The sequence below is a fragment of the Pleurodeles waltl genome, chromosome 10 (genome assembly GCF_031143425.1).
Source record: "Pleurodeles waltl isolate 20211129_DDA chromosome 10, aPleWal1.hap1.20221129, whole genome shotgun sequence".
Lineage (NCBI taxonomy): Eukaryota > Metazoa > Chordata > Amphibia > Caudata > Salamandridae > Pleurodeles > Pleurodeles waltl.
Genome location: NC_090449.1, coordinates 395,588,451 through 395,608,839, shown reverse-complemented (window position 1 = coordinate 395,608,839; position 20,389 = coordinate 395,588,451). Strand labels below are relative to the sequence as shown.

At 44.7% G+C, this 20,389-nt stretch overlaps 1 protein-coding gene across 1 annotated transcript in view; it reads right to left on the bottom strand.

The window, feature by feature from the left end:
• The window catches only part of C10H8orf33 (chromosome 10 C8orf33 homolog), a 153,349-nt gene that overhangs the window by 90,123 nt on the left and 42,837 nt on the right, over nucleotides 1-20,389 (bottom strand). The window contains exons 2-3 of the mRNA XM_069210615.1: nucleotides 18,885-19,038; nucleotides 4,452-4,542 (exon numbers count right to left, since the gene is read on the bottom strand). Coding sequence (XP_069066716.1) covers nucleotides 4,452-4,542; nucleotides 18,885-18,893 — 100 coding nt within the window. The 5' untranslated portion in view covers nucleotides 18,894-19,038. The remainder of the gene's footprint in view (nucleotides 1-4,451; nucleotides 4,543-18,884; nucleotides 19,039-20,389) is intronic.

Below are 20,389 nucleotides of genomic sequence, written 5' to 3'. Positions count from 1 at the left end.
CACTCACACAAGTGAGGTACCATTTTTATTGGGAGACATGGGAGAATGCTGGGTGGGAGGAAGTTTGTGGCTCCCCTCAGATTTCAGAACTTTACATCACCGAAAGGTGAGGAAAATGTGTTTTGTTTAGCCAAATGTTGAATTCTGCACAGGAATATGGGTGTGAGTGCCTCCCTCAAGTCACCCCCTCCTGGATTACCCTAGGTGTCTAGTTTTCAAAAATGTACAGGTGTGCTAGGTTTCCCCAAGTAACAGATGAGCTAGAGCTCAAAATGCACTGCTAGGCACTTTGCAAAAAAATACACATCAGTTTTCAGTGTGAAAATGTGATGTGTCCACGTTGTCTTTTGGGGCGTTTCCTGTAGCGAGCGCTATGCTTACCCATACAAGTGAGTTACAATTTATATTGGGAGACTTGGGGGAATGCTGGGTCGAAAGAAGTTTGTGGCTTCCCTCAGATACCGGAACTTTACATCCCCGAAATTTTAGGAAAATTTGTTTTTTAGCCACATTTTGAGGTTTGCAAAGGATTCTGGGTGACAGAACCTGGTGAGAGCCCTACAAGTCACCCCATCCTGGATTACTTTAGGTGTCTAGTATTCAAAAATGTACAGTTTTGCTAGGTTTCCCTAAGTGCCGGCTAAGCTAGAGCCCATGATCCACAGCTAGGCACTTTGCAAAAAAACACAACTGTTTGTAGTGGAAAATTTGTGATGTATCCACGTTTGCATTTTGGGGTGTTTCCTATCACGGACATAAGGCCTACCCATGCAAGTGAGATGCAATTTTTAATCAGGAGGCTTGAGGGAACGCAGAATTGCAGAACAGGCATCATTACCAATTATCTATCTCTGCATTTGCACCTTTCAAATGTAAGATAGTGTGTAGGAAAAGTCATTTTGAGAAATGCCCTGTAATTCACATGCTACAGTTTCCCATTTTTACCAAAAAACAAGTTTTAGCTGTATTTTGGCTAATTTCTCAGTCTCCATTAGTGGAATCCACAAACTATGGGTACCTTTAGAATCCCCAGGATGTTGAAAAAAAAGGATGCAAATTAGGCACAGATAGCTTATGTGGACAAAACATTATGGGGGCCGAAACACGAACTACCCCAAAATAGCCAAAGAGAGGCTTGGCACAGGAAGGGGAAAATACTCAAAATAGCAGAGGTGGTAAATAGTAGGGACAGATATACAAAATGACTTACTCACAATGAACTTCTCAATTGGTCATTGGTAATTAATTTTAATTACAAGACACATTTTGCATTTGTCGAGGACAAAAAATCCTAAGGATGGGCAAACATGAAACTCTCAAAATAGATTAACATACAAGTATTTACAACAATCTATATACACACTTTTTTGTCTTCACCGGTCTCCACCATTATTAAGAATTGTGGTAAAAAATATATTGAAACTGTAATCCACATAAAAAAAGAGATGGCTGCCAATGTAATCACATCGGATAGTCCTGCTTTCCTTAAGCACTGATTATTAAAAGGATGTGAACTATAATCCAAATCCATATGTTATTAATTGTTTTTTTATAGCAACCTCCTTGTGTAAAGGTTGACGCGTTTCGGCCCGTTTGTGTATGGGCCTCTTTAGGACTCATGGAGAGATAAATACCTAATTATTGTGTTTATCCCAGGCCGTAGGTCGTATTACATTGAAAGGATTTCCATATGCAGCCTCAAAATATTTCTGTCATTGAGGGCAATCCGTTTAACAGCCTGCAAACCGGCTCTTCGTCCCGCGTTTCCTTTGGTTTCTTTTTTCTGACAGGAAGGGGAAAAGGCCTGGCGGCGAAGAGATTAACTATGCCAATTGTGGAGATGCAGATGTTAACATGTTTAGAAGGACAAAACACCTGCACTTTAGCACTGCTCAGCAGTGATAAAGTGCCCAGATCCCCAAAGGCCAGCAAAAATAGGTTACAAATACGGGAGGTCAGAGGACAAAACATTAGGGGAGACCACACCAATGATGCCAGGTCTAACAAGTTGGGAAGAAGAAATTGAATAATGTGCGATCTAGGGGACAGTTAACTATTGAATAGAGTGGAAATTGGTGAACATTCTATGGGTACAACATGGAAAGGGAGCGCATTAATGGACGTAAAAAAGCAAAAAAAAGTATGTTTCCATAAGGGGCTCTATTTTCTAAATATGTAATTTAGGATATGTAGAAGAAAGCCTGTTGGTAATGGGAGCCTGGGTGAAATGTTATGACATTCCAAGTAGTATGCCTTGATCCTGCTTGCCAGACATACTACTGAAAATATATGTGTAATGCAAAAAGTAGTAAATTTGCAACAGTACGTTGGTGCCCTTTAATGGGTCCAGATTTATTGATTTCCTTATGAACTGGTCCAACGCCACATAAGAGACTTGAATGTATGAAAAGCCTACAATTATTTTAACACAATCATATTTGGGCCAACACCACATTGCCTTCTTAATTGTCAAGCTAGAAATTCGAGTTCCAGAAAACTAAGGTACCCACATGGCACATGTAATGACCGTAGGAAGTCTAGCAAAAGCTAAGCTGTTTACAAATATATCAAATAGCCTATTGCCTGGAGCAACAGTGCAGAAGGTCATAAGGGAAAATGAAATAATCAGACAAATTTACAAAGACAAGACCTACGTGTCTAGATGTATGACTGAGCAGTGTTAGGCTGGCCTGTTGGGCTCTCTACCACTGCTAGATTGTCTGGCTTAAAAGGACCAGGGTTTGTTTTGTTTACTTTGTGACTCTTCATCGTCCATGGGCCAAAAATGCCAGTCCAACCCTGTGACAGACAATTTACCTTCAAATCGTAATGTGTAGCTCACCATTTGCAGCCTTGTATTCAAATAATGAAAGCCAATAGATAATTTGGAGTGACCTGGAGCATAAGAAAACAAGAAATGCAATGTCACAGGATGTTTGTGAATCACTTGCACTCCTGTGTAGGTTGATAATGCATGTGTAAGTAGATGGACATTCCAACATTTTCCCAAACTATTCATAGTTTCTCCAATAAATAGGTAAAAGGGTCCAAATATTGAATCAGAAACATGTTCACATATATGAGAAAAAAATTCCTGACCTTTCACCAAGTCCAATGCTTCATTATTAATAATGTTGGATAATGCTTTTTTCCTTTATGTGAAAATTACTAATTACCAGTTCTGAACAATACTTGACATCATAGTGATTTGTAACTCTTGAGCAGGACCGAGCTGTTGTTACATGTGAAAAATGATTCTAATAAATTGAATTTATCAGCTATGAATCAAATATTACCAACAAATGTATGCTTTCTCAACTTTTACCCTGTTTTGCGCTTAATGTGACTTTACCGATGGTGTATCTGTGGTGAAAATACATCGTCCTTTCTTTATATCGGAGTAACTGACTAACATTGGATGTGCCAGACGAAAAGGATTAAGCAGTGCTGTTCTAGCAAGTTGATGTTGAAAGCAACAATTATTGTGATTTAATCCACTTTGACACATTGTCCTGAGGATGGTCTCGTGGACGGTTTGAGCCTTGGGAGACAGAAACATCGACCTTGTACTCTCCATAATGCAATTCTTCCCATGAGCTGCTGGAGTCCATAAGGAGGGATTTTTGATTGTTTGAAAGACTGCATATAAGATGCAATCATTTTGCGGTTGGCGTTTCAGGAGGGTTGGTCTGCTCCTTCTGTCCCTTGGATGTAAAGGGATTGTGGGCTAGGTGCGTTTGTATAAAAACACTAAAAATTCTCTTTGTTGCTTTGCTATATTGATGAATATATTATTAGTGAATATATACAAAGTCTTAATTTTTCCAATAACGAATTACACAGTGTTTGAAGATTTATTCATTTATGGAATTTGACCTATGGTTAATTACAACATTAATAGTATTTAAAATCGCTGAAATATTTGTAAGCAAATGATTCCTCCATGAACACTGTGTGCTTTACAGTTTAGATGACCCAGTTCTGTGGGGAAAACTGGGTTACCTTGTTTATTTGTAACACTCCTGACAAAAGTTCACATCATTGAGCAAAAATTTGTTAAATGTTAATAAATCAGTGTATATAGAACCAAAGTTGCAACATACTACAAAAAAAATAATAAAGAAATTAATTTTTGTGAAAAAGATCTATTAAGAACTCTGTAATACTTTTGTGCAAAATACCAAGCACCTAAATTTGAATATGAATGATGCAAGATATCAAGACGCCGTTATTATCTAGATTTATGAACTCTACTGCGCGAGTGTGCAAGGCGCATTACAGGGTTAAAATTTCTCCGTCCCCTACCCTGACTACATACCTAAGGGAACTGGGCCTGTGCACCTTTACGCAATGCTGACTCCCGACAGATAACAAGAGATGTAGGAAACTACGCAAGTACTCCTTAGTCTTTTTGGTACTTACCACAGTGCCAATTGACAAGGTGCACGTACCTTGCTGGGGTGTTGGATTCTGCAGCATAAGACCAGTTTCCAGCTGCCGGATACACCACTCCAACTCATCCTGAAACGTTCCCTGTGGAGTCTGTAGGAAGAATATAGACAAGGGTAAATGCAATTAATTATGAAACACCATACTTGGCAGGACCATTACTTGGCAGCACTAAACAGGAGAAAGAGTATCTGTCATTAACAGCAGTGAGCCTTATTGTGGTTTCTTTTAGCACCTAAATTGGGCACCCATATCTTAGCCTTTTAGGTCCATAGCCTGTGCCTTTAACAGGAAGACAAATTGTATTCTCTTTTGTTCACTTTATTACATTTTGGCACGGCTCTCTTTTAGCTTGTTTTTTTATTTTATCAGCTTCTTTTCTTAGAAAACATGCTATTTCATATTTCACATTTATCTGTCTCCTGTTTGTATTCCTCTCTGTGCCCTGCTCAAGGCTGTACACAATAGTTTACTGAGTACTGCCAATCCAAGAGTTACAGAGTCAACCTTCTAACCACAGACATACTAGCACGTCAGGCTTGTTCTCAGAACACAACACTTTTTGCTATATAAACACCACACAGGCCAAATAAGGGAAGAGAGGACTTTCCAGCCAGCCATCTTATGCTGAGTGCCACTTCTTCTACAGCTTCATTGATCTTGGCCTTGTCTTTCCAGCCAACTGGGAGGACTGCCAGCAGACCAACAGGCAGAGTTTTGCCTTTGTTCAAGGTATGAGGTTGGGGCTCCTTCCATAAGACCGAGATGCGTAGAAGGACTAACACTGCTATGATTTCATGTTAGATGCTAGGGTGTAAGTCGGAATTCATAGATTCATATTAGTGTCAGGATGTTGGGACTGTTTTTATGTTTTATTCTAATAGTCACAATCATTATGTTTCATCTTCCTAATAATCACAGCTCATGCCTTTTATCATAGAATGCAGTTTCTTCGATAAATGTACTTAAAATTATCCGGCATTTCTTTCTCTGCCTTTGCACGTGTGAGACTTTATGCAACTGTGAAAAAAGCGTATGATCTGTTTCCTCTTCCCAGAGGAGTCAGTGTCATGGGTTTAGGCTTCCACAAATCACCTTTACTTTCTAGGTTTGTTTGAGTGCTGCTAGCTAGCCAACGAGGTCAGGCGACAGCTTGTAGTCAGTGTGGGACCGACTGTCACCCACATGTGGTGGTGCTGACACCCTAAACTCAGCAGCCTTACCCCCATGGTAATAGTCCTACAAAAGTCTCATCAAGTAGGGGGAACTATCAATGAGAATCCAACAAGGATGCTAGAGTTCCCAGTCAGCAGTACAATGAGTTGAAACAGAGTGTGAGAGCACCCACATAAATCATTTGGGAAATCTCATACATCTCAACTGCACATTGTGATCTCTCTAGGGTTGTATGATGAAATATATCCGAAACAATATTGACAAAAGAAAGTAATCGCAAAAAAATATGGAGGGCACAAATACAGATGTTACATACCTTGTAAGTGAAGAAGTAAATATGGGCCACAAAAAGTCCACAACAGCATCAAACTCTAGGTAAGAATTTTGAATTGTGAGAGCAGAGCCAAGATGGTGCCAAGGACGGACTTGTCTTGAACAAGCTCCGCCCCAGTGAAATCCTACAAAAAATATCCGCTTGCCTCCCAGGCTGGCTCCTGTGAGTGTGAGGAGGCACTGCGGACCCATTGAGGAGGTAGAGAAGGAGGGAGCAGCCAGGCTGGGCCCCCCCCGATCATTCTGGAAGTTGCCGTCCAGGCTGGGCGGCCAGGTGGTTCCGAGGCCTAGGATGGCCCGGGCGTAGGGCCAGACAAATGATGCCCACTGAGGCCTGGGAGACACCAGAAGGGCCTCCCGGGCGGCGAAGGCCTGAGTGTGCCCCTCTTTCCTTCTTCTCACTCACCACAACCTACCCCTGCCTAGAGATGATCGGATAAGGCGGAGGGGGACAGGTGAAGACCGGGAAAGATGGATGTCCCCGGTGAAGGCCTCACAGTGAGCTGGAACGCGGTGAGTGCGGCAGGCGCGGCCTTGGGTTCGCCGGCGGGATTCTGCCGGGGAAGGGTGAGGGGGAGGAAGAGGCCCCTGGTCAGACCCCCCCCACCCCACCAGATGAAGTGTGCAGGGGGAGAAGGATGCACCCGGTGAGGGCCGGGGGGGTCTGCGGTGTTGCACCAGATGCACTTGGACTCACCCCCTTCTCCCCTGGTGAAGTGAGGGGACAGTGGGGTGCGGACTGGCGCTGATGAGTTGGTGTGCAGCAGCGGCTCTGGGACCTGTGACCCGGGTCTGGTTGGACGAGGAGCGGCGGACTGGAGGAGGCAAGGCGTGGCTGGCGACTGACTCTGGTAACGGTCGCAACTGATGAGAGATTGTGGCGCCCCCCCCCCTCTTCCAGGCCCCCACTTGTAACCAAGAGAGACTGAAATATTGGAGGGTGGGCCAGGCCGGCTCCTGCTCATGAATCGCGCAGAGACCCTGTTGATAGTGATTGAGATTGGGGCAGCTGGTGACTCCCCCTGAGTTCTCTGGTGGGATCGCGCAGCGAAGGAGTGGGTTGTAGAACAGATCTGTGTGGATGAACCTCACTGTTGTAAAAGGAGGTGGTGGGCCATAAGTAACATGATGGTGAGAGACAAGTAACCCAAACCACCTAGACAGGGTTGTACTGACCGCTACACAAAGGTGGTGACCCCCCAGCCACCGGCTATGGATCCTATGGCTGTGCCAGACAATGCCGCCTTTCTGTCGGCAATTCAGTCCTCTAGGGAGGCACTGGAGGGACGCGTGGGAGAGGTACGCTCGGAGGTCTCCCTCCGGCGCCAAGACCTCTGGATCGTGGCAGAACGGGTCACCTCGGTGGAGATGTGGATATCGGACCTGGAGGATACAGTCCAGGACCTTTGTAAAGAAATGGCAGAGACTAGGGTCTTCAACAAGGATATTATGTAGCGGTTGGAAGATGCAGAAAACCGGGCCCGCAGGAACAATCTGAGATTTATGGGATTCCCAGAAGGAACCGAGGGGACCAACGCGGGCCTGGTTTTGGAAGCATGACTGTGACGAGGCTTGACATCAGAGAAGTTTTTGACTTGTTTTGTGAGTGAATGCACCCAAAGGGCGTTATGGGGTGCCAACCACCCCCCTCCCCCCCAGAGCGCACCCATGATTGCCCGTTTCTTAAACTTCCAAGACAGAGATATGATCTTGACAAACGTTTGTAAGCTGGGAGAGGTTCGACATGACAATACAAAAATCCTAATTTTTGCCAATTGCACCAGGGAGGTCCAGAGACAGCGACACACATTTGACTCTGTAAAGGCTAAGCTCCGTAGCCTCCAACTGCAATACATGCTCCTCTTCCCAGCCAAACTAAAAGTCATGTTTCAAGGGAAAACTTTTTCTTTCAATCCCCAGAGGATGCCTGCGAGTGGCTGGAGGAGCGCCCTCAATTGTCCGGGAGGGGTAGCCAGGAGACGGGCAGAAGACCCAGAAGAAGGGGCCAGAGAAGACAGAGAGGAGATGGAGACATGCCATGGAGACTGAGAGGATCGACAAAGAGTTGCGCAGCATCATCAGACTCTGACTAAAGTTGGACCACGGTTATCTGGGAGAGAGGCAGAAGGGAAAGCCCGGCTCCGGGCATAAGGGAGACTGCCCCGGGCGCGGACAATGGGATGATATCTGGTGGTGATTAATCAACTAGAAACTGAGGAAACTGTCCTCTGAGCAGAAGGGGGCATCCAGACTGTGAAGGTAATGCAGTAATAGGGGGCAGAAGGAGAGTGGGCTGGCTGCCCTCGCACCATCCCATGTAAGGAGGAGGAGCAGAAGGTGGTGCTGGAACGTTCTCTAGACATAACATATCTTTGCCTGTTTTGAGGGTTGAGTTGGGGAGTATTTCTATCAAAGAGGCGACCGAGAGTTGTAGTTTTGCATTGAAGAGGTGGGGTGGGGGAGGGAGGCTACAGACCTCTGACATCATGGTGAGCTGTAGTATGGGGGTTAATATTCACAGGGGCCCATGGGAGGTGGGGTGGAGGAGGGGTGGAAGTTTGTTTTGCTGGGGTTGGCTTCTTGCCTGTTTATGTTGACTATAGATAAGCCACAGACATGTTTGTATGTTAGGTCTCTCCTTACGAAATACTGGCATCTAGGTGTCCCGTCCACGTGCTTGGAAATCATGGACGTGAGGTCCACTCCCTGCTTAACACAGTCCCCATTTGAGTACAATGACTCCCGCAAGTGATTTGGGCTCCCGTGTAAATCCTCAGGCCTTTTCTGTTCTATTGTGGAATGTAAATGGACTTGGGGACAGGGTCAAATGAGGTCTGGTGTCTGAGTACCTAAAGAGACTGCATCCAGATGTTATTTTTTTTGCAGGAGAAGCATCTTAAGGGAACCAGGTGTAAATTTCCGGGTAGAGGGCCCTATGTCACATTGGCACACGCAGGCTACACCTCTGGCTCCAGGGGGGGGGGGGGGGCAATTTTGACCCGTAAATCTCCCCCCTTTTATATCACCAGACAGTGGACAGACCCAGTGGGTAGATACATGGGGGTAAATGGGCTTTGGGGTAGACATAAAGTACTGTCTGTAAGTGTTTATGTCCCCCTCCAGACTTCAGGCTCCTGTGCTGGACAAGCTTGCGGAGATTCTATTGGCAGCGGACTCCACGACCCATGTGGTGGGAGGGGACTTTTATGATGTAATGGAAGTGGAGCTGGACCGCTCTGGGATATCTGGGGGAACTGGCCCACATACTTTATTGTATCGCTTTGCTGCAACACTAGGACTGTCTGATCTGTGGCAACGTGCCCACCCCACCGATAGGAAATACTCATCCTTTTCTGGAGCCCATAAGGTCTTTTCTAGATTGGATTATATTTTCGCCCCCGCGGGGGTGTGGGGGTTGTCCGCCAGGCGGACTATTTGGCCCGGGGTTTGTCGGATCATTCGCCTCTGATGGTACGGATTGGGAGACCAGATGGGGGATCCCAAAGATGGAAGCTTGGGGCTTGCTACCTGCAAGACCATGAGGTGACACATGGGTTCAGAGTAGACACTGAACTATATTTACAGGAAAACTTGGGGTCGGTTGAATCCCTGGTGGATCTCTGGGAGGCGTACAAGACAGTGATCCCGGATGGTGCTCAGAACTTTGTGGCATGGAAGAGAAAAAAGGCGTCTGAAATGTTGGAAAAATACGAGCGGCAACTCCTAGAGTTAGAGGGGGCACTGGCACAGGTTCCAGCGCCTCCCACCCTTCGTCAGTTGGACCTAGTTAGGGCAGAGTACAGGGTAACGGTGGAGTCGGAAAGTAGAACTCAGTTGCGCACCGCCCAGCACAGACTATATGAAATGGGCGATAAAGCAGGGAAACATCTGGCTTGGCTGTGTAGGAAGGAAATGGAAGCGAGGTGGATAGGTGAGGTAGAGACCCAGGAGGGGGTTTGGGTTTCCTCAAATACAGAAATTGCAGAGGCTTTTGCAGATTATTATCAGGCTTTGTACCAGGCCCGCCAGCTACAGGATTCTCACCGCATTAGGGAATACTTATAAAGGTACAGTGGTCCCAGTCTTAGATGGCGAGAACCCGGGCGACTTTAGAAGGGGATATCACCTTAGAAGAGGTTAAAACAGCTATGACAGGGCTGCACTCTGTGAAAGCCCCAGGCCCTAACAGGTTCCCAGCCGAGCATTTCAACCGGCTCGGCGATCTTTTAGCCCCCATCTTCTTGCTATGTTCCTGGAGGCAAGAAGCAAGGGCACACTCCCTCCCGGACCTGTGGAAAGTGGAAATAGTGGTCATTCATAAGGAGGGTCGACCTAGAGCACCCTGTACATCATATAGACCGATTTACATCCTTAATGTAGAGGTGAAAGTGTTGGCCACAGTACTAGCAACGCGCCTCCAGGGAGTTATCACCCCTTTAGTTCACAGGGACCAATCCGGCTTCAGGCCGGGACATACTATCTTGCAACGCCCAGACCCACACATATTTTTGGCTCTGGATGCTGAAAAAGCATTCGATGCGGTGCATTGGCCCTTCCTAGAGTGTACTTTGGAGAGATTTGGGGTAGGCCCTAGATACCGAGAATGGGTGCGGCTGCTCTACTGTAATCTGGTGGCGGCAGTTAGGGTTAATGGGACCGTTTCGTCCAAGTTTCCTATTGCAAGAGGCACCAGACAGGAATGTCCCTTGTCCCCCCTGCTATTTGCCCTCACTATAGAATCCCTGGCATGTAGGATCCGTGTCCACCCAGAGTTGTACGGGTTCAGGCTGACAGAGGAGAGGGAGGAGGAATGCATCTCCTTATATGCTGATGATATACTTCTATATGTGGCAAAACCCCTAGACTCTCTGCCGAGAATCTTTCAGGTATTTGCAGAGTACGGGAGCTATTATGGGTACCAGATTAATTCTGATAAGTCAGTCATCCCACAGAAGGACACAGTTCTCCACTCTCTTCCATGTCAACTAAAATATTCAAGTGAGGGATTCAAGTACCTTGGCATATTCATGACACATAAGGCGGACCTCTGTCATGCCCGTAATTTGGAGAGGGTGCCTGGAATGTACTGAGCAGATATGGAGCACTTTGATGGGTAGGGTGGCCATGTGTAAGATGATCCCCCTACTGAAGTTACTATGGGGGTCATTCTGACCCTGGCGGTCATGGACCGCCAGGGCCAACGACCGCGGAAGCACCGCCAACAGGCTGGCGGTGCTTCCGGGGGCATTCTGACCGCAGCGGTAAAGCCGCGGTCAGAAAAGGGAAGCCGGCGGTTTCCCGCCGGCTTCCCGCTGCCCCAGGGAATCCTCCACGGCGGCGCTGCAAGCAGCGCCGCCATGGGGATTCCGACCCCCTTCCCGCCAGCCTGGTTCTGGCGGTTTTCACTGCCAGAACCTGGCTGGCGGGAACGGGTGTCGTGGGGCCCCTGGGGGCCCCTGCAGGGCCCATGCCACTGGCATGGGCAGTGCAGGGGCCCCCTAACAGGGCCCCACATAGATTTTCAGTGTCTGCGTGGCAGACACTGAAAATCGTGACGGGTGCAACTGCACCCGTCGCACCCCTTCCACTCCGCCGGCTCCATTCGGAGCCGGCATCCTCGTGGAAGGGGGTTTCCCGCTGGGCGGGCGGGCGGCCTTCTGGCGGTCGCCTGCCAGCCCAGCGGGAAACTCAGAATGACCGCTGCGGTCTTTTGACCGCGGTACGGTCTTCTGGCGGTTCCCGCCAGGCCGGCGGCATCCGCCGCCGGCGGGGGTCAGAATGACCCCCTATATGTCTTACAAAATACATATTACCGGATCTCACTGGGGTTTTCCGGACCCTGGAGCAGGATGTATGGGTTTTTTTTAATGGGAGAAGCAGCACCCGCGAAGTGCGCTCAAAACCCTGCAACATAATCAATGTAGTGGGGGCCTGTCCCTGCCAGATGTAGAAGAATACTATTGGGCGGCACATCTGATCAATTGTAACGACTAGATGTACTCCCCCGTTGATCATCCTACCTTTAGACTGGAGAGATTGCAGTGGGTAGGGAAGTCCTGTCTTTACTACTTATATGGAGGTGGGGGAGTGAGGCAGCTCCTGCCCTCTACATGGGTGGCTCTTGGGGCTTGGTCCAGGGTCCCCAGGGTGCTGGGATGGATGCGCAGACCTACCAAGATGACCCCCCTGTGGGAAGGATGCTGGCTGCCAGAAACTGGCAAATTGACCGGGTTCGAGGCATGGGATCGCACTGGAATTTCCAATTTAGGAGATGTGTTGGAAGGGTGGGGGACCTCATGCCCTTTGAATCACTACGGGCTTCCATGCTTGGAGGGCGGAGGGCCTCCCGGGGGTGGGAATACCAGAATATGCTCCATTGGAAGGAAGAGTGTTGACAGAGCAGTTAAATATTAAAGCCGTCTCTATGGTGTACAAGACCAATAACAATAACATGCCGGATACCCTTTGTAGACTACGAAGTCAGTGGGATACTGAATATGGGGAAATGGAGCATATAGACTGGGAAGCAGCGTTGATGTTTCCCCGAGAAGTAGCCATGAGGTCAAGGCTGCGACTTATTCAGTTTAAGATCCTTCATAGGGTTTACTACGCTAGACAGCATCTGCATACCATGGGGCAGGTGCAACACCCCAATTGTATACGATGTCAGGGGAAGATTGGTACCTTTTTACATACCATTTGGGGCTGCCCTGTAATGCAGGAATACTGGTTGAAGATCATGGGGGAACTGCAGGGGGTGGTCTCGGAGCAGATCCCGCTTGACCCCAAATTTATTCTTCTTGGAATCCCCAATGATGTTGATGTGACCAGGGCCAAGCTCAAGTTCTGCAATCTTGGGTTGGTGGTGGCTAAGAGGGATGTCGCCCATCTGTGGGGAGCAGAGCTCAGCCCCATGGTAGACACATGGAGGAGATGGATGGATGGATTTATGAGGGCAGAAAAGGTAACATACACAAACAGAGGCTGCCCAAGAACATTTGGGAGGGTCTGGGGCGCCTGGATGACATACCATTCACTACCTGTATAGGGATGTATGGGCTGTGGATCCACTGGAGTTCAATGAGGACTGTAAACTATGGACAGTTGCGGGGTGGAGGGACTGGGACTCATATGATGGGGAAATCAAACCAAAGATAGATCTGTTTAAGGATATCTCTGAGTGTCTGTGAGAGGTCTGGGGGGAAGGAAGGGGTTTATTGTTGTTCTTTTTCTCTATCTTTAGTGCTGATGTGCAGTGTTGTTTTGTATACATTTTTTTGATCTGGTGGGCACCGGTTGAAAATTCAATAAAAAGAGTTATTAAAAAAAAAAAAAAACGATTTCTGAATTGTAATTAATATACAAATTTAAAGCATGTATATTAAATGTAAAGTTACATTTTGAAAAGAAATATGTATAAAAATATATGAAAATGTATCTTACAAGCTAAATACATATATAAAAGAATTGCAAAAAACAAACATTTTAAAAATATTTAAACATGTCTACAAAAATATACTAATAAAAAGTATAATTACAAATACTAGATATTCATTTATTTAAAAAATGCATAATTAAATTAAAAAAATAAAATTATTACTACATAAAGATAAATAAATGAAATGTACATTAACTTTGAAAATGAAAACAAAGATTATAGAGTAACACAATGTATTTAACAATAGATAAAATATTAGACTTGGAGGGGTCAAATTCAATATTCCCACTCCAACCAGACCAAAAGTAGAGAAAGTCTCGGACTTTGGTGGGATCAGAATTACTATTGCCATTCCAGTGTAAGCAACAGTAGGGATTGTGTTACATTTCAGAAAGCTCAGATGTAATTCTCTCCATCCTAAATTAATACAAAATAAATTACATATAAATAAACATATTAGATTTCTATAAACATATTAAAATAGTGTTACAGTATAATTAAAATAAACTAAGAACCAAAACTATCAAATTAACGTAAATTCTGCATAAAATATATGTAAAAAATTATATCAGTTAAGAAATAAAAAATATTTTCCACTGTTACCTTAAATTCCAACAACCACAAATACACACACACACACACTCTCTATGTCCGCTCTTGTGACATCCACCAAATTTCTAGATCAATGCCAGATCAGCAGTGATCTCAGTGTCTTCGAACAAACCGATATGATAGCTCCATAGTCGTTAAATTGTGGCTCCCTAGTCGGTGGACAGACAGCAGGTCACCAACCGTTTTTAGTTTGTAGTTTACGTGTTTGAAAAATGTTTATCTCTTCGGAAATCACCAGGAAACAAAGCAGCCAAGTGGTCCTGTTAATTACTAGTGACGTTTTAGTCCTCAGTTCCTTGAATGCATATGCTCATATTTTATCAAGAACTGTTTACTGGTTTATATAACCAGAAACTAAGGAGGACAAAAAAAGATAAAGAAAAAACAATTTGCATCCCCAGTGCATTGTCTCTGTCTATCATGGCAGCGCTCTTTCTCAATTTTTCAAGTACACCAATGAAGTAAAGAATACAAAAGCTTCTGCGGGCAACAGCAAAACAGAGCTAACATAACACAAAACTTTTCTCATACCAGCCAATCCTCATAATGATACTTTCCACCTAGACATTAGGTGAACCAGACAAGGCTGATCTCAGGAAATGTGTGGGCATTAATGTGGGTACCCTGAATGAAGACACCTGAGGGTCAGAGTTCAACCACAACAGGATAGGTTCCAAATTAAAAAGCAACGCTCCAGTCTCAGAATGCAAGTTATACTGGCTACAAGTCTATGGCTGGCTGGGAATGGCAGATATGACATAAGGACAGTTCTCAGCACTATCTATACTGTAGGCGGTGGCATCATCTTCTAAAGGTCAGGTTTAAGTGTGTGGTTCAAGAGGAACTTCAGAGTTACAGAAAGATGTTTCATGTTTTTTATGATGCATCTGCAGGTGGATTTAAGGACTACAATGGAATAACTACTGCACTGGAGCTGGAATTCAGACAGAGTTTTTCAGATAAAAGATGAATGGGCTGAAGCTCTTGAGTTTATGTATAATTTAGAGACAAAAGAACATTTGCTCTGAAAACTGCAGCTTGAAAGAAGTATGTTATTAGGAATGTCAGCACACATGTATCTGTCATATGGCAAAAACAACTGCCTCACTTCCTCTAGATTTCTTGGTCTCTTTCCTGAAAAGAGCCTGAGGGCAGATGAACATTATATTGCAACAGTGAACGAGAATTGGCCTGCCTTGTGTTACTTGTATTCCGGTTCAGGGAGAGCCTGGTCTGGCAGTTTGCGCTGGTCTGTTCCAATTGGTGCAGAGTAGAGACTGATTTGCAAATGGCTAAGTCCAAACTGAGGAGGCAAGGTATGCAAAATAAAAATGGACTGGGATGCAGCACTGAGTAATTACCAGTGGCAGAGATTAATTCAAGCATTCCATCCATCGCTTTTTTGTAGCCTTCAGAGCATGGGCATAAAGCAGACCCCTGTTCAAGGGATCCATTCAGTCCCTGGTCTATAAATATATGGGAGATATGGGAGAGTCAGAGGGCCCTCACCTCATTCTCTAGAGGGGCGGGGAACAATATTTTGCGTTATGCCACAGCTGTTGCACTGTCATGTCTATCCCTTACACAGTGGGGTTTGCTATATGTTACAGTATTTCCAAAAAGGATGGATTTAAATCTTCTTCTTACTCAGTAGCAGTTAATACTTTTAGATCCTGCATGAAGCCTGAAGAGATGGCAAAGCTTAGCCTTTTAAATTCCAGCTTTTCTTTCTCTTGTAAGTTAATGAAGGGTTTACTGAATCAATGTCTTAGCACATCAGAGAATCATCCCATACTGGAAGGCTGTATTTGATAAGAGTTGATTTAGTAGTGAGTCTGTGTGTTACTAATTTATCATTAGTGAGACTGTTTCATATGTTCCAGATTCATTTTTTTTATCGAAGGACAGTGACTATGGTTGCTTGAAAATTGAAGGGAATTTTATCCTTCAAAAGATCAATAGTTTGATTAAATCTGCTCTTCAAAAATTAGAAGAACAATCAGATTTGGGGTCTTGTTAAAAAAAATTAAAAAAAAACATTCTTATGTGTTGTCTGCTTTTTTAAAAGTAATAAATGAATGTGTTCTTCACGAGAACATCAGAGGAACTAGAAACACATTCTACTTAAAGGATAGAATACAGATCAGCATTTGATATTGTTCTTGGGACATGTTCTATTCAACGAGTGAGCATATTTCATGCATGTGTTTTGTCTGCACTTTGCTGTGAATTAATAGTCTTAGAGAAAAGTGTGGGTAGTTAATCCAGGCTTGCACAGGATTGTGTATTTCATACTATTTCAATAACCTAAAATAGTACATATATATTTCTACAAACACAAACACTGTGTCTTGGTTACACTGTAAAATGTGTCTTGAGTACTTTCATTTCACGTTTCCTAGTGCATTAATGTGAAACAAATCCAACCTCTGAAGGAGAATGGAATATGAAAAACAACAATAAATTGATGATGGATTCATAATTAGCAAACTTAACAAGTTGACTTTGAATTCAAAGCAATATATTTTGGGTTAACAACCAAGACTTAAGAAGAAACGTAAGGATTACCGTGCACTGGCAATGGGCTCAATACTGGTAAAAACGCACACAGCAATACAATGTATAAAAGGTAAAGGACCACTTTTTTGCTTATGGAGTAAAGATGTAAGTAGAGAGGCTGCTGAAGGGACATGTATGAATGGTGTTTGGACAGATGCTAAATTGACAAATGATCTGAGTGAAAGGAAAGGTTTATGTCGAGCCCTGGAAGACATTGGTGGCTGATGAATAAAAGGTGCATTTCTGGTCTGAACTAGTTAGACTATTTGCAAGTATTCCTCCTATCCCTTTTGGCATATTTGATGTAACGCCCTAACTAGCCATGGCTTTGCCAAGATGCAGATTCCATGCTCACTGTGCCACTAGAACCAAGCTGCATCTGACTGAACAGACTGAAATTAGTCTTCCGTTGCTGGTGTTCCAGTTCAGAGAGGGCCTTGCTTGGCAGTTCAGGATGGACTTTTCCCACTAGAGCAGGACCAAGGCTGATTTGCATGTGGCTCTGTCGAATATGAGATGCCACAGTGGTTAAAAAAAAAAATGGGTTGGAATGGTACTCTGAGCGATTGTTTTTGGTTAGACTATTTGCAAGCATTCCTCCCTTCACTTTTTGTGTGTTTGATTAATTGATAGTCGCTTACACCAAAACAGAGACTATATGAGCTCATTTCATATGACATGCATTAGCAAAGCCATTATTTCTCAACTGTGGGACCCATTGGCTTTGCCAATGCCTTGGCGATGGTGTACAGCATCAGCAAAATGCTGCACGGCATGGCCAAAAGAAAACATTGCGATGACAGCTGCTGCTATCACATTATTTTGCAGGTGCTAACACGTACCATTATACTTGTGCGCACTTACCTAAATTATGAGTACACCTGTTTTACTTACCTATTCAAGATGGATCTGTGAATGAAAAAGAAAATAAACTGAAAGTACTGTGTAAGAGCTATCTTTTTTTTCTTTTAATGACAGAGGGGGTGGCTGAAATTTGACGTGTGCCCTTCCCTGTGCCCCAAAATAAGTTTTTTAAACTAAAACAAGGGGTGGGGGGGAGTGAGGAGCAGATGGGGGAAAGCAACTGGGAGTGGGCATGGAGGGGAAAGGCAGCACTCAAGGGAAGGCAGTGCAGGGGGAGAAGTACACAAGTGAGAAGGCAACAAGGGGAGCAAGCAAGGGAATGTCTGACAGGAAGAAACACACAAGAGAAAGCTTGCAACACGAAGGAGCCAGCAACATGGAGCACAGGATGTATATTTGTTGGGGGAAGAGGCACACAACGGAGAGAGCTGGAAGGCATATACACTCTAATGAAGTGCTTAAGCAAAAAAGAAAAACGTAGTTCTCTGTAAGTGAGCAGTGTAAGGATTCAAATCAGCCAAGTCAAAGTATGGAATGAGATGGACAAGGAAGGCCATCAAATAACAAAGCAAGCAAATGGGACTGACAATAAAGCCAACCAATGGTAAGCAGTGGACGGACTGCAAGCTTTCTGTAAGCTCTTGGTAATCTAACACCAAGGGCTGTATCACAGATAAAGCACATTCTTCTTGTTTGAGCCGGACGCACCATTGCAAATGTGCTGTATTAGGATGAATGTGCTACCCCCAAACTCACACAGCCCTGGGGACAGTGCATTCAGGTGAAAAAAGGAGCAGCTGCTTTGAAACCGCTCTGTTTTTCACAGTGCAGACAGGAGCCTGCACTTTTAAGGGGGGAGGGACATTTGAGATCTCCTTGCAGACAGCTGCAGTGAGTGACTGCACGCACCTGCAAGGGGATGTCTGGGAAGTCGATGGGACCCCCATGCCCCCACTAGGGGGCTACCATCATCTTTTAGGTGGCGCACTGTCAGTGCTCCTCCTGACAGCTTTTTTGCCTCCTCGCCTGCATGTATGATACAGCGCAGGCACAGAGGCAAAGGGATTCCCTCATTTGCATGGTGCTACGCCCCCATGCAAATGAGGGAACACCCTCTGATGATCGCACTGGCGCTTTATGTGCACCAGCACTATCGGTATTACAGAACTGGAAGGGTATGCGGCCTCTTCTGTAATCGCAAAGTGTGCCCCCGGGGCACTTCTGTAATACGGCCCCAGGTCTTTTCCAGCTAGATGCTTGCGTTGTCTGGTAGGCAAGACCTAAAAAGATGCCACACAATTCCCAACTTGTTGTAGACTATGGGAAACAAAACAACAGTGATTGGCATGGAAAGAAAACCAGGCAAGGTATACCAACAAACATCCTGGATGTGTCACACAAGTCCTAGCGGTAAAGGTAACTTAATGAACAAATTAATATGCAGCTCTCTTACCTCTTCCATCTGAAGACCGGTTTCCACTTGTTATCAGCTTAGTTGTGTGCTTGCAGCACAACAGAGAACCAATACCTTGACCAGTGATATCGACCTTCTTATGGAACATGAGTTCTTTAAGTGAAAGGTAATTCCACTTACAATGCTTCAATCCCTGAAAGGAGACAATATGTGAACTCAGCTAAACAGATCTTGAAAGAAACACAAACCACAGAGTGTAAACAAACCCCTGTAACCACAAAGAGAGGCTTAACCTTCGGGAGTTAGCCTTCTGCACTGCAAAAATCACAAAAGCCTTATTTATTACAAAATTATAATATGGTATTAAAGGATTTCGTCTGTCTGCAAAAAGGAGAGTTTTCTCACAGAACAATGTACCCCTCTGGTTGTCTGCCCTACACTTAGTAGCTCAATGTAAAATGTTTTGCGCATTTCGAATAGCTGCCAGTGTTGTCAAATAAGGGAGAGAAGAACATGGAGCTCAAGTGGCGTACCCAGATCACACAATGTGGCCGTGAAAGGTAGACAGGACTAGATCCAGGGGCCCTGGTTCTAGATACAACAATTTACTTAATGAAGCACAATAGCAAGATCAGAAAACAATCTTCTTTGTCACTACAACATGCGATGTACACGCAGCTTTTACCACATACTAAACTGATCTCTCTTCAGAATAATCGCGACTAATTTATGGAGACTTGATTTCGATAGAAATACATGAATTTTCCATTTCTCGCTCTTGAGTTTCCCCCAGTCTCATTCAAGTTAAAGGCGATGAAGGCATCGCACTCCAAATTTCCCTTTTAGGAGTGTAGAAAGATTGACAAGCGTAACACTCTTTCCAAACGTCCCTTAAAATAGACTGCAAAAGCAGACCACCGTTACACATGAACTGGGCTAAGGGCGTGTGCTTCAGATACTCCAGTGCTTGTTGCAGTCTGTGTGGACAACTTCCAAAAACTATTTCTGGGAGGAAGGAATGAGTGGGGCCTGTACATATATATGCTTGAGATCTCCTGAAAGGGAGACGCTGAACCCTCACCACCAATAAACACCAACTGACATTTTAAGAAGAAAAATATGATATTTGACCTGAGAAAGGGAATCAAATATGAAGAGTGACATGTGCCCAGGAAGCAGGATCAATCCGGCACCATGCTGATAAACGGGAGCCTTCTTATCTAAAAATTTAAATTGCACGGATCTACACCAGGAGTATGATTTTGTGGAAAACACAAAAGGCAAACATGTTGATAATCCTGGCACGGAAAACACAGCATTTTTTTTTAAATAAACCAACTGTTTTTAAGGCCTTCAAAATGAGAAAAGAGAGGGAGTGTGTGTTGTTTTGTCTGTGTTTTTGTAAAACTCTCCTGTGAAATCTGACAGACACCTCACCATACCCGCCTGAAAACACTTTTAATCAACTATATAATGCAGAATACATCTTTTTTTGTTGGGGGGGGGAGAGGGGACATCCCAAACACTCCCCCGAAGCTACACCC